At 35.3% G+C, this 16,115-nt stretch overlaps 1 protein-coding gene across 1 annotated transcript in view; it reads left to right on the plus strand.

Annotated features, from left to right (window-relative positions):
- Positions 1–251: 251 nt before the first annotated feature.
- LOC585401 (CUB and sushi domain-containing protein 3-like) overlaps positions 252–16,115 on the plus strand; it is a 62,753-nt gene continuing 46,889 nt past the window's right edge. The window contains exons 1-4 of the mRNA XM_030988314.1: positions 252–402; positions 13,547–13,729; positions 15,030–15,218; positions 15,653–15,841. Coding sequence (XP_030844174.1) covers positions 252–402; positions 13,547–13,729; positions 15,030–15,218; positions 15,653–15,841 — 712 coding nt within the window. The remainder of the gene's footprint in view (positions 403–13,546; positions 13,730–15,029; positions 15,219–15,652; positions 15,842–16,115) is intronic.

Genomic DNA, 16,115 nt, shown 5'->3' on the forward strand with positions numbered 1-16,115 from the left:
GGTGTTAGTGGGCAGACTCCATTCACTTATAAATTCCGATTATCCTAGTATTAACGTAATTTCACTTCATTTTTTGTGTGCAGTATTTATAGTAAGTAATGTTTGTCTTCATATGGTCACCCTATCTGATTAATATGCAGGTTTTGTTAAGGTGCAGCTGAAAATGGCAGTTGAGAATCCATTCAATTTAATTCGTAACACGGTAGCATTCGTTGATGCAATTAGTTAAGAATGTCTGTATGTTTTGCACGATGGAAGACGCTTGTATGAAAAGTAATTATGCCAGCACGGTCAGTATAACAAAGGTGTACGATTGCGCTTACGTAATTCAGTACCCTCAAACCTGCACGTATGATCCACTGACAAATAAATACCAAGCTTTCATCGGATGCCACAAACCAGGTGAGACGTTTGAATGGATATAAAATGTCAGTGTTGTAGGGACAGGAAGTAAAGGGGAAACGTCCCTAAGAATACTTTAGGAATAAAATAATATTTTATTGAATATGCCTTCAAGCATCATTTTCTTCAAGTTTAGTTTAGCAAAAACAAATTATCATTATTTATAGAAAATTGCTTATTGCTTGTGCTTATTTTGGCTGGGTCTTTATTTACTTGTTCATTCAAATTACCTATTTACTCAGAGAAGCCTGTTCAAGTGAAACCGAAATTACACCCAAATGGTTTTAAAAAAACACATATAAAAACATGAACAATGAGTTATAATAAAAAAGAAACACATAAAAAAGTGTCCGTACAACTCTTTTTTTTACATATTTATTAAAATAAAAAACATTCATGAACAAATTTATACAAATTAGATGTATGATATTCAAGTAGTAATAATGAAACACAATGGGTGACTAACTAAATAAGAACAATGTCTAGATTCGAAAGTATATATGGGCAATTACGTTTGGAAAAGAGGACAATCATAAATTCTAAATTTGATCCAACTTGAATAATTTATCATTTTCCATGTGGCTAACAAAACACTTATAATGGAACCGAAAAAACATTTTGAAATAGCTTTTACGTTTTTTCTGATAAAATTATTTAAAGTTGGGGGGTATGTTAGGGGGTATGTTAGGGGTTACAATTACATGATCATAGTTTTAATTTCTTAAAATTCAGTGGAGCAATGAATTTAAAACGTATTCCTCTAAATGTATGCCTTATTGAACAACATCACAAATAGGAATCAAGTTCAGAAAATCATTTTCTATAAAGAAAATAGGCCACATTTTGCAATTTTTACCCTTAAAATCTCGTTATTCCGTAACCAAAATCTGAAAGAAGTTTTACTCACAAAGTTATTTCTTACTTTTTTTTGTTGTAGTTGCAAATTCTCTTCCTTTATCTACCAACTAAAAGCCCTAAACATCAATTTCGGAGGTATCAATTTATTTCCTATTAACACACTGGTAACGGAATAACATGGTAACGGAAATACAAGAGGCAGCAGCACTAGTAATGAGTTGCATGTTTTGTAAGAGATGGACCTGCTGCTTCATGTAAACATACTGCATGCTGTGTTTCAACATTCTAAATGGATTTTGTCCCTTTTTTGAAGTATTGGCTCATTAAATTTATTGTCTAATTAAAGGCTAATGATCTGGCTTTGATAAAAAAGATAAATTCAATTGATGTATCTTTAACTTCTTTTCAAATTTGCATAAAGACTACAAACATGGTTCAGAATTTTAAATGTGTTTATTTCCATTTGATTCTGAACTTATAATTATACCAACATCTAGCTTTTATCTTATGATATTTTTTGATTTAAGCATGGAAATACATTATCATTATATCACCTAAAAGGCAATTTTAAACAGTGCCTTTTCGGATTTTTATTCTTCACTGATGACATCCAATCTATCAAAACATTTCTATTTCATTAGATGTTAGATAGCTAAGACCATAGCGATCTAGCCCTCTTGCAGAGGGTTAATTTACATACTGTACGTAATATACATATGTGACTAAGAGAAGGGGGCAGGGTGACTTTGACGATGTCTGCTAGCGCACAGAAAAAATACCCTTGTTTTAAACGACCAGATGGAGGTCGAAGAGCATGGTCTAATCTACCAACAAAATTATATTTCATGACAAGTTTATGGATGGCTACGAACGTAGCAAACCATATTAACAAATTAGTTTCGATTCCGGTGCTAGATTTTGTGGATTGAAACTGTAGTATAGAAATATCTGACGAGGTTTAAATTTAATTTCGAAAGAATGAAAACCAGTGCTCCCTCTAAAGCCGTATGTCGCAAAATTGTCATAGCACTGAAGCGTTTTTGTAATTTTTGTTGTAGTTTGAAAATGTTTGAATGCTTGAAGAGAAGATTCATTAAGTTTAAAAACTAACTTTATGGTTATTAATGCAAAAGTGAAACTTTGATCGGACAAAGTTATCAAAATGTAATGCTTGGAAAAAATCGAAGAAATAATTATTATCAATTACAAAACGCTTAAATATAGCCCTGGCATAGCGCCTGAAGAGCTCTCCAAATGCTGCTGAGATGTGTGACGTCACATGCTGAACATGATTTGCACAAGCAGACGATGTTCCAAGACATCTTTCACATTTTCAGTGCGTGTTTTGTCATCTTCTCGTCAGTTATTTATTTGACTTCATTACTGTCAGGCTAAATATTCAGTACATTGCCTCACTCTTAACCGCGCACATGGTATTATTTTGATAAAAGAAATAAAGGAATCCGTCGCTTGGAGACAAATTAGTAGACGCCATTGTATTTCAGCTGCATACACAGCGGTGTGTTCGGCGTTTCAAGCGGGAACAAATGCCGTCCATGCTATTATTCCGAGTTTGAAAGTGTAATTTCTTTCATCGTTAGTTAACCCCTATCCTGTGGATTTACAACCAAAAAATTTAGTTGTCAGAATCGGTTTCATATCTCTTTTGAATGATGTAAAATACCATCACATGTAAATACACTAAACTCATTATAGTTTGATAAATAATAGCATTGCAATTATGTTTTTTTTTTATGGGATGTTGTCTGCTTGGGCAGGATTGGTTCGTATTGTGACGTCATTAAAACATCGCTATTTTTCTGCCAAATCTCTTGTAAATCATAGATACCATGTAGTAGGTTTTATTTGTATAACTCATCCGATATGTAGTTGACCTAAAACTTGTACGATGGCCATCTGTTAGCTCACCAGTATATAGTGATACGTTATTTGCCATTTCTGTGATTTTCTTTGAACGGGCACTTTAAATATGACCGTCCTCGATGAACCGGTTCTAAAGTTGCAATTTAAAATTTATTTTGATCAAGCTTGCATAAAAAATATAATGCAAGTGGTTTTACCTTTGTTCAAAAAACCATTCAGCATAGAAAACTATGACAACTTCATCCAAAATAATCTTGCCATGGGACAGTCAACAATACAAGCCCCATTTATTAACATTACTTCATCCCCAATAGGCAGTATATTTCAGAGGATTCTTTTCAATTAATTGACGAAGTAAACAAACAATTTTCTGGCGTATTTCCGTTACCGACACATTTTTTGTCCTGGGTTGTTCCGAATGAAGAATTGTTATTTTTATGATTTTTTTATTTGCTAGCAGGTGCATAATACAATAATTTAAAAAGATAAATAATCAGCTAAGTCTAACCACCTGTCTACAGTATATAAACCAACAAATGTAATATAATATTGTTACCGTCGAGTTGTCAATTTATATGTCAGCCATGAAACGTGTAACCTACATGTTAGACTTTAACACTTTGATCAGTATGAATGTATGTGCACAGCTGCACTTTTCGAATTTTTGCAAAATTCATTTCATTGCGAAGGGGAAGCCTTAATGATCAAATGTAACAACTTCCCTCTTCAAAATGCATTTGGGGCCCGCAGTAATCATCTCAAAAAAATGTTAATTTTGAGATCCAGATTTTCTCCCTTCAGAGGAGCTCCGTAGAGGATTTGTCAGAAAATTACTCGTGTTTTTCAAGAGAAAATCTTTCCATCCATATATAATTTGGGTAACCCGACACATGCTCCGCCGACGATTGCTCCGCCGACATTTACTCCGCAAAACGCGACAATTGCTCCGCGACATTTGCTCCGCGACATTTGCTCCGACGTCAAATGCTCCGCCGACAGTTGCTCCGCCGACAGTTGCTCCGCCGACAGTTGCTCCGCCGACAATTGCTCCGCCGACAGATGCTCCGCCGACAATTGCTCCGCCGACAATTGCTCCGCCGACAATTGCTCCGCCGTCAATTGCTCCGCAAAACGCGACAATTGCTCCGCCGACATTTGCTCCGCCGACATTTGCTCCGCCTAAAGCGACACTTGCTCCGCCGACAATTGCTCCGCCTGAAGCGACAATTGCTCCGCCGACATTTGCTCCACCTGAAGCGACAATTGCTCCGCCGACATTTGCTCCGCCGACAATTGCTCCGCCTGAAGCGACAATTGCTCCGTCGACATTTGCTCCGCCGACATTTGCTCCACCGACTTTTGCTCCGCCGACAATTGCTCCGCCTGAAGCGACAATTGCTCCGCCGACATTTGCTCCGACGACATTTGCTCCGCCCAAAAAGTGTCCCATAAACTACAAATGCTACTAGTACTACGACAAATGCTTCGCCGACAATATTTTCTTTACACCTATTTTTTTCGTTTCTTTTTTTCTTCTTCATTTTCTGAATGCATTTCTTGAAATAATGTAGATGAAATGAAATGAATGAATGTTGATGAAGTGGGAGGAAAAAGGAGTTACCTAAAAGTCATTTCGAATATACTGAAATAACTTTCCATCTATCACTGTACGTCCCATATAATGTATACTAAACACTCATTACATGTCGTGGGAAGTTTTTTTTAAAAAGTAGAGCAGCAAGCCACATTCCCCAATACGCGCATACCTCCTAGTTAATTTCAAGTAGCTCATCAATATGTAATACCTGAAATTACCTCGATCAATGCATCTTACTAGGTAAAGCATTATACAATGTAATAGGTCATCATGGAAGTTTAGAAAATAAGTAAGGGGGATTTACCAAGTGTTGATCTTTTTAAGAGTTTTATAAAGAAACAAAAAGATATTGAATATTTCTCAGCGAAAAAAAGGAACAAGCTTGTTTCGCATTTTAAGAAATGGCGATTTGACTTATGATACTCATGTTGATTTAACTTTTATTCCTGTGCCCCCTCACTCCCCTTTATGCACTGGAGTTCAAACTATGATTTATATGTGTACAGTGTATTTTTTTTTACTATAATGTTTTTTTTTTATAACTTTCTTGTCCTTTCATTATTGTTAGTTGTTCTTATACATATTGTTTGTTTTTTTTTGTCTAATTATTACCAATGACTTGTAAATATGTAATTTTTATATGATTGAAAATTTAATAAACACACAAATATAAAAAAAAAAGTTTAGAAAATAAGGGCACTTATATACGTAAGGAAGAGAACCCATTCAGACGGGAAAATGAGATGGCAGCCTTTCTGCTTATTCACATTTATACAAATCATTTTGTTGCAGTTTGATGTTAGTTCTTCATGATAAGCCAATTGCTCTTCTTCCGGTGGCTTCGTGAGTCCCTTAAATTATTTAGTGAAAACAAAGTACTCGAATGAAACGGAGTGTTTTGCACACTAACATATATATATTAAAGCTACATACACTTAACTAAAGGAAAGAAACCTTTAGAAAATGAACTGGATATTATTGAAAATATTATTCTAAACAAGAATGTACTACATGATTGTATTACTTTACGTTTCAATTTCACGAGAGAAATAGAACTCGAGAGGGGGAGCAGAGAAGAAGTGATGGAAATGAAAGAAGACTAATAGCATGAGAGGAAAGAAAAGAGCAAAGAAGACAAGAAAACGGTGTAAACAGGAAAAGGAGGAGCATGGGAGAGAGAGAAAGAGAGAGAGAGAGAGAGAGAGATAGCCTTGAGCTTTGGATCAGCTAATGAGTAATACATGAAACAGATTTTGAGCGGAGTAATTATCTTTCGCCGGAGAACTTGCGTAAGGAGCTATAATTTTTTTTTATTTTTTTTTAATCAAACATTATGGGGAATAGCAAAAAACGGTTGTCTTTTTTGCTCTTTTCTTTCCTCTCATATTATTAGTCTTCTTTCATTGAGGTAATTTCAGGTCTTACATATTGATGAGCTGTTTGAAATTAACTAGGAGGTATGCGCGTATTGGGGAATGTGGCTTGCTGCTCTTAAAAAAAAAAAAACTTCCCATGACATGTAATGAGTGTTTAGTGTACATTATGTGGGACGTACAGTGATAGATGGAAAGTTATTTCAGTATATTCGAAATGACTTTTAGGCAACTGCTTTTTCCTCCCACATTATCAACATTCATTCATTTCATTTCATTTACATAATGTCATGAAATGCATTCAAAAAATGAAGAAAAAAAGAAAGAAACAAAAACAACCCGTGAAAAAAAAATATTGTCGGCGAAGCATTTGTCGTAGTACTAGTAGCATTTGTATTTAATGGGACACTTTTTGGGCGGAGCAAATGTCGCTTCATGCGGAGCAAATGTCGTCGGAGCAATTGTCGGCGGAGCAAATGTCACCGGAGCAATTGTCGCTTCAGGCGGAGCAATTGTCGGCGGAGCAATTGTCGGCGGAGCAAATGTCGTCGGAGCAATTGTCGGCGGAGCATATGTCACCGGAGCAATTGTCGCTTCAGGCGGAGCAATTGTCGGCGGAGCAATTGACGGCGGAGCAAATGTCGGCGGAGCAAATGTCGGCAGAGCAAATGTCGGCGGAGCAAGTGTCGCTTCAGGCGGAGCAAATGTCGGCGGAGCAAATGTCGGCGGAGCAATTGTCGCGTTTTGCGGAGCAATTGACGGCGGAGCAATTGTCGGCGGAGCAATTGTCGGAGGAGCAATTGTCGGCGGAGCATCTGTCGGCGGAGCAATTGTCGGCGGAGCAACTGTCGGCGGAGCAACTGTCGGCGGAGCACCTGTCGGCGGAGCAATTGTCGCGTTTTGCGGAGTAAATGTCGGCGGAGCAATCGTCGGCGGAGCATGTGTCATGGAACCATAATTTGCCCATAATTATCAAGATTCACCAAATTTTTTCCGGTTCCTACTCTAACAAAACTGTTTTCTCGGCGTTCTTATCGATTCAAATTTATTCTGTAGCAAATTATTGTAGTCAGTATTCGTTTAATAGCACCACAATCATGAAATCCAGTTTACTCTTGCTTAGTAGGAAGGAAATCAATATAAGTGAGATGGAGTGGGTGGACGGAAGGAAGAAACTATGCATTACAGACCGTCCTAAATATTTACAAAGACATCTTATACTGACCACAAAAAACCCTCTTTCGAATTCAAGTGATTTGTTATTCAACATTGTTCGAGGAATTATGTTGTTTGTATTTTTAATGAACGTCAATGACATATCTATTTTTGTTGTCAAATCTTGAATACGAATAAACATAATGTATAAGATATAATTATGACACCGACGGTTTTCTGCTTTAAATTCTAAAAATCTAACTTCCAACAAGTTGATTATCGCAATGTCAAAAAGAAATCATTTCTGAGGATACGTTTACATTGCCCTCTGAGTTTCGCTGTACTCTTTATTCTTATATTAATGGCCTTCTGTGTTGGTCCTCTAGTATAGTTATAAATATTACATAAACTATGTTGTTTGTGTTTTTAGAAAGTCAATAATAAAAGGTGGATTGGTTGAATTGGGGCCACTCTTAAATATAAGCTTTAATATGTTAGTTCTCAAGAAACATTTTTGGGGATAACGCAATTGTTCTTATACTCAAATCATTAAGGTATCGAGGGTATGAATACTTCAATTGCTACTGTATATGGATATATATATATATATATATATATATATATATATATACATTTATTTCGTAAAACCCTCAATTTTATAAATTGATAAGAGTTAATTTGAACCGAGCACACTTCAGAGACCTATTGCAATCCTCAGTCAAATATTCAATATTTCCATCACCACTTGCTTATCTATAGTCGTCTGCAAATAAGTACTTTGTTTTCTTTTTAAATCATACAACTTTGACCTAGAATGATGATACAGGACAAAAATCTGAAACAAATACATTTCAATATCTATGTAATTCGGGCCGCGAACGATATGTTGAAAACTCCTTTCAATCTAAACCACCTCGCAAAGTATGACATTAGTGCAGAGTTGCGCTTATGGAATTCGAACCATCAAACCTGTTCGTGTTTTAACTAGGTCAACCCCATACCAAGCATTCATCTGATGCCACAAACCAGGTGAGGCGTTTGCTTGTTAAAAAAGAGTGTAAAACGACTGAGATGTTTACATATCTTATACTATTCTGAGGAGTAGCGAAATGAACGTACATACTGCAATGACCTTTTTGATATTATGAAATATATATTAATAATCAGTAATTACCCCCACCACATTTAATTCATTATAACCTTATAACTGTATGTATCAATTTTTCTTCTTCTTCATAACGGATGCTCTCCTCTTTATTCCCCTTTCTTTTCTTTTTCCCCACACCTATTTGTCTAAACATATTTCTTCTTCCCCTGCCCATCACACATAAACAACTGATATGTAATTGACGCTGGCCGCTGGCAGTTATTATGTCATGGAGGATGGCACATGATCATGTCCCCGGTGTATAAACGATGTTATGTAATATTGTCTGTTTCGAAAACAAGAGAAAGAAATATTATGAAAAACAACCATCGGACTACGATGTAATCACTTCTAATCAAAATATCTCCATATTAACTATGATTTTTGTTTATCATGTTTAAATTCATATCTTCCAAATATGTGTAGGTGCGTTCTTCGCGTGTTTGCGTGTGAGTGTACGTGTAAGTCTATGTGTTTTTTTTGTGTGTTTTTTTGCAGTAAGAGCCGATGGTGTTTACCCTCATTATTGTTACCATTGGCAGCATCTTTCTCAATTCTTTCTTGTATTTGTCAATTCATATTGCTTTCTTTTATTTTCACCGAAATTTGTAAATTATTTTATAACAATATCACTTCTTGATCTCATAGTGACCTTTGATCTTTCTCCACAATCGTAAAAAGTCCCACGCACGTAAATTCACCCTATAAACACAATACACACCCACACGTGAATTGCACATCTCATTTGTTATGTGTTGTAAAACTGTAAACAAAATTCGCGCTCGGCCCAGAGGCCACCCCTCTCCCCAGTAAAGGGAGAAAAAAAATCAAAGCTCACAATCTATACAGCGTTCCCAAACACCCAACGGAAATACGTGTACTTACAACGTCACAAGCGATACAATTCGAAATCATGTTGCAATCTTAATTTTGAGGATGTTGAGTGTTTTCATAACGAACGTTGCCATTCTATAAGACAAATTATAAAGGTTTAAAAAGAAACTTACCAATGTAAGAGTACGACGATTACACTGTAGACCTAAACTATATCTCAATACAAAATGCAAACATTGGGTCATTGGCACCTATATTACAAAATCAACGGGAAAAGTTGCAGCCTCGTACAGAAAGAGGGCGCGCATCCGTTTAGATAACTAAAAAATATTCATTTTAAGTCACTGTAACTTATCTTTGTAGTTGAAAAAATTATATATATCTCTTTCACGATTGCTTTCGGATAATTGACGGATGCATTAACTGGATATATCTGTTTTTAGAATAATTACTGTTTTACATGTCAACGATCGCGGAGAATTAAATTCTGCTGCACTTTTCAAATAGTTTACATTTGATAAGGATAAATGCATGTGTCGTACCTTTCTGGCACCTAATTTTATTTTTTACTGATCTCTCTTGAAAAAAGTGTACTCCGAGTCAGCTTGTTTACATGTTATCTATGGGAGCAGTTTTACTTCTCCAGAATATACAACTGATGTGTTTGTTGCCTTTAAATCTATGTAAGTTCACGAGTCTACACTCAGAAACATTCGTTGTTTCCTGTGCCAATAAAGGTGAATCAACAAAGTTCAGAAGAAAGTGATTACAAGTTCATCTTAAACCGTTTTGTTTTAATTAGTTAGTCCACTCTAACTGCCATCCGTGAGCTTGACAGGTACCTCGTGTTTATATAAATCAGATCCGAGGATGAGAAAAAGATTTGCTTTAAGCATAGAGACCATATCCGAACTGAAAAATGAAATGGATAAACCATATATCAAACTAAAGCTTAAAGGCCGGTTGTACTAGTTAAGCCAGGCGGGATTAGACCCCACATTGTGGTCAATGACAGGTGGCTTTCTCACCAACTCAGCTCTCAATTAACATAAGAAAAAGAGAATCACGTGGGACCAATAGACATTTATAATATCATGCACTGATGGGATGTTTGTGTTTGTTGGCGGCACGACTAGTAAGATAGAAGTGATGAACCGCACAGATTTGAAGCAACAAAAGCTGCTTATTTTAGTCAGCGTCAGATAGATACTACCAAGTACTTATCGAATTTCACAAACCAGGTGAGACTTTTGACTGATCATTATAAGACTCGGAAAGTTTCAGGGAAATACCAACCAAACCGCAGGCAACCAAAAAAAAACAAAAAAAAGTGACGCGTTTAGCCGAAAGATGGATATTTGATGAAGTTTTAGTCATGGCTGGCATGTGTTAACATGCAATCAGTAATAATAAGCAAAATATCAAACTTGCTTTTCAACTATGGAATTAACAAAAGGCAAACGTACCACTGATATATTTACATACTGTAATGCAAATTGATCACATTAGCCTACTATCACCGTTACTATTTACATGTACATCAATTTGCACATGAATATGTTGTTTATTAAAAATTCAGATTTCCTGAAGTCTACGCTATGTTATTATGAATTTGTCTTAAGTCATGAATGAACAATGGACATTTCTATGTCCGCGCATTAAACATGTTATACTTCAATAGTGTTCAATTGTATATCATTATTTATATCAAGTTTGTCTAAAGTTTTGTCAAATTTAAGCGGTACACCATTATGTTAATTTGAAAATGCTATTTGACAATCTTATTTTGACAATGTACCAGTTCGGTACGTTTAACGTGCAATACAGCATACTGGGTTTCTGTATATATAAAATAAACATCACTCACTGAGTTATTCAAACTATCCGACCACGATCACAATGCCAAAGGTGCATATCTGCGCTAAGCGACTTGTGACACTATCAAAACTGCACGTTTCGTACAGTGACAGAAAAATACCAAGCATACATCGGATGCCATAAACCAGGTGAGACGTTTGAATCGAGATCGACTATAGAATGGTTCTACATTTCGTAAATTATTGATGAAAATGTATAGCTAAATGAATATCAATTTAATGAAATGTTATCAAGTTTCAAATGCATTGACTGAGAAATAAATCGCAAGTTATTGATATTTGATTAGCTATTATATTATTATTAAATTAAAACATCATCCTTGTTTATAAGAACATTATAAATTCATCCTTATGATGGAGCATTTTTAGAAGGGACTCTCATTAAATGAACATGTGAAATGAAAAAGCAGAAGGGGTTGTGGGAGATTTTGGGGGGAATGTGGCTATTGGGGTCAGCTTTATTTGTAAACAATTGATATGCTGGTAAAATAATATATCTGGAAATTTTACTATTTAGTATAATTTTTTTACTTTAGGAATATCATTATTTACATGAACATGTGTCAACGCGCTGAAGTTTGCAAAAGAATTAGAAACTTAAAATAAATGAAAAACTTATTCAGTAACAGAAAAGTGAGAAAATCACACCCTTCTCATCAAGGAGTTGGTGGTAAAGACTCCATCTCATGGAGAGCCATGTTTGACCAATATAAGGAAAATACAGCGCGAGTCGAGCTATAACTAGACACATCTACACATAAACGTGCAACTTTAAAAGTGGACTTACGAAATATGGACATAATCGAAAAACAATTTTGGCGGAGGTGGTACTTGTCGAAATGCATCAAGTTATTTGGAACCTTAAAAATGTATTTGTTAAGTTGTAAATTTCGTGCGCATGTATTTCGTCCATGTGTTGTTCGCAAAAGTAGAGCTATGCTAAGTGAAAATTCAATAAGTCGATGTACTGCTCAGCAGTGAGTAGTTAATTTCCTGCAGTATTAACCAATCAGGAGCCTTGCACATTTTATGTGCCGTATGTTATGATTTACAACCAATGTAAAACAAATAACACCAGGTCTACTATTTATCTTTACACGGTGAGTGAATGACAGGGTCTAATTAATATTCAACCACAATCAAGCGTACTACAAATCATAATATCAATCAAAAATGAAAATGAAAACGCATATTTTTACTAGCGTCATAAGACTCATTGTGAATATCGTTAAGAAAATTGTTATTTTGCATCCGTTGCATGTTCATATGAGGTAGGGATTTGGGGTATTTTGGAATGGTACCATATTCAATGTTTCATAAATCCATCCCTTTAGTGATTAATATATAAGCTTCATAACGAACGTTTGTATGGATGTTTTTATTTTTGTCCATTTTGTTTATAATTTTATAATTATGTACATGTGTATATCTAACATTTACATTGCTTATCTATTTTAACAATGTTTGTCCGTGTCAATTGCTTACGTTGCATACTTGGTGTGACCAGAATAAACCAAATCATGATATCAATATAGGAACCAACTTCATTTCCGGAAGATGCATAGTTTACAATGTAAAGAAGCAGTGCATCTTCATTCCAGTATTCAAAATGTACTCCATGTTCATACAAACTCCAAAACAAATATGATGCCAAAAACTAGCTGTTGCATCCTCAAATAGTCGGATCGAAAAACAATAAAAAAAAAGGGCCATTTTCTTTGATTCATATATAAGTGATAATTATATCAAACCTAGGCTTTAATAAATTCAGTCTATAAGCAGTACATATGATATTTGTGAGTAAAAAATTAAAAAGTGATACAATAACAAAGCAACAATCAAATGGCTGTTCCACGCTTGATTCAATACAACTTGTGTTAAAAAAAGGGCAATTATACAAATAATGCTGCTAATTGATATGGATTTGGTATATAGAAGAAAGAAAAAAAAACACAAGCAGAATTACAAAGGTGACGGGATAAAACATTCTATAATATCTATTCCGAATAAACACATATATTTCGATGTCACACAAGACCCAAGCAAATACTGATATGCTACAAACTACGTAATGCTTTTTAACTGGAATTTTCTTTCCTCACATCTCTCTTTCCCCGCAGTTAAGTCCGGAAGACAATTGCTGATAACGATTATCGTTTATATATATATATATTTAAGACACATTAAACCCTTGTCAAGGGACGCATATTGAATTAAATAAAAAAGAAGAATCATTAGAATAACGTCGAAATACTTTCCATGATCCTTAAATTTTAAAGTTTCATTACCCTCAACAAATAATTTGTCACTGCATAATATTATGTGAGGTAATCTCAAACTTCAATGTACAAGTTTTTTTCTGTTAAGAAATAACGAAAGAAAATCACTTTAAAATCATTTATTATGACCATCCTTACAGGTTCAATTCCTTGCAGTGCCCCGTACATTCCCGCGCACGCACATGAAACAAATCCTCGTCTCAACTACAACTTTGGTGCCAAAATTACTGTGACGTGTAATGCCACTTCTGATACCTTCAACCTTCAGTGTCATAACAAAGGACTATGGAGTGGACCGATTGTATCCTGCCCTGATTCGACGGGTAAGATAATATTCAAATCCGTATCCGTTTTAGGATCACTTTGCTTCTATTAAGATTTGAATTTAAACAATGTATCAAAACCCCTAACTCTCCGTCAGGTGGTACGATGCGTGAATATATTCGTCCTGTTTTGCTCTGTTCATAAACACATGTCTATAATCCAACTTAATATCCGAACGAATCCTGAGCTGCCAAAACACTGTAAACTCGCAAAGCTAGTAAAGCTGATGAGCACTAATTGCCAAATGGTATTTTTGAATGTTCTTGTTGTACTTCATTACGTGAGAAGCATTCGCAATTTGGTGAAAGTAAAACATATTGTTTTTGTTTAGTTTAGTTTACACAATCCTCCACATTGAGGGTTCAGACATAAAATAGTAATTGTAGGCATTTAGTACAGTTGTGAATCAAGTAACTTATAATTTGTTTCCCTCAACTCTAGCTGTTCCGACGAACTGTAATGCTCCTTTAGTCCCGAGATACTCAACGCTCGAAACCCTTAGTCCGAACTATAACATTGGTGACAGTGTGACATTCCGATGTGACAATACCACCATTCAGCCCTTTAGTCTGCTTTGTGAAACCATAGGGTTATAATAGATTAATAGGTTAAAATAGAACTCCGATGAGAGTAAAGTTTGCGAGTTTTCGAAATTTCGATCACTTTACATCATAAACATTGACAACGACTAAAATATATGAATAGATACGCTGCTTTGTTAAAATTGAGGTTTATAAAGAAGTAAACCATACGATGGCATTAAAAGGTATTATGTGAATCGGTATATGAAGCTTATGCCCCTGAAAGGAAAAGTTCGACTGGCTTTCGTCATATACGAATCCCAGATTAATGGTGATGATAATGGAAGAAGATATTAAACCTTAATATTAGATTCAAGGAAAAGTGCCTGTTACTGTGCAAACTGTAATTATTCAAATTACAAACAGAGTTTAACAAACAACAATACAATTGCCCAAACTGCTAGAATATACTAATCGTATGGGGCTCGGCACATTACTAAAGATCCGACTTATTATCAGGTAACATTTGGATGTGGGCTAATCATGGGAATGTAGGATCGATCAATGGTTGTGATTATAAGGGCTATGTCTAGAAGAAGCATTATATATCAATAGTTCAAGTTAGGAGGTCAAGTAGGGTAAGACTTTGATCGCTGCGGTATTGGTCGTAAAACTGTTCGATATTCCTAGTTCAAACTGTATATATTGATCATAACTTTCTCTGTCTAAACTACTAATGAAATATTAAGAAACATACGTATTGCATTTCCATTCACAGCCCCTACACGATGCACTAGTCCATATATCCCAAAGTACGCATCAGCTGTAAACGTTCGTTTGGTCTACGACATCGACGAGAGTGTAACAATCACCTGTGACAGCGAAACAGACAGGTCGTTTACCCTTCAGTGCAACTCAGATGGGTTTTGGACGGGTAGTGTCCGTTCTTGCTCACCGCCATTAGAAGGTTAACTATATTTATTATTCATTAATTCATAGATCATTTTGTATTTATCTACCTAGCTACCAATGTTCAAAAACGTGTTAATAATACCAGAGGCCCAACGCACACGAGCCCAAAATTCATGGCTATGATGGTAAAGGGGTTAGTAGAAAAATAAAATTAGGTCCAGGGAAAATTGCCAGTTACTGATCAAAAATTGTAAGAGTTTAAATTTCCAGCAGAGTTTGACCAACAACAATAGACATAGATGTTAATAGCTCAAGTTAGGAGGTCTAGTACGTAGGGTTGGAGATTGATTGCTGCGGTATAGGTCGTAAAACTGTTTGACATTATTTATAATTGTAGCACGTACATATGGTATATGTAGTTTAAATTGTAGATTTAATCCTTACTTTCTCTGTTTAAAATACTAATGTTAGTTGCATTTCCATTTACAGCCCCTACACGATGCACTAGTCCATATATCCCAAAGTATGCATCAGCTCCAAACGTTCGTTTGGCCTACAGCATCGGTGACAGTGTAACAATTACCTGTGACGGCGGAACAGACAGGTCGTTTGCCCTTAGGTGCAACTCAGATGGTTTTTGGACGGGTAGTGTCCTTTCTTGCTCACAGCCGATAGAAGGTTAGCTTTACTCATTATTCATTTATTCATCAATCATGATTCATTTGTGTACCCACCTATCAATTGTCACGAAAATTGTAAATACTACAGAACATATAGCACCCCACTGCTCCTACGTGCATACATGTATAATGAACTGCACAATTGTTGTTGGAATAATAATAATAATAATAATAATAATAATAATAATAATAATAATAATAATAATAATAATAATAATAATAATAATAATAATACTACTATAATAATAATAATAATAATAATAACAATAATG

Source organism: Strongylocentrotus purpuratus, unplaced genomic scaffold (genome assembly GCF_000002235.5).
Source record: "Strongylocentrotus purpuratus isolate Spur 01 unplaced genomic scaffold, Spur_5.0 spur5_scaffold_17, whole genome shotgun sequence".
In the NCBI taxonomy this organism is placed as follows: Eukaryota; Metazoa; Echinodermata; class Echinoidea; order Camarodonta; family Strongylocentrotidae; genus Strongylocentrotus; species Strongylocentrotus purpuratus.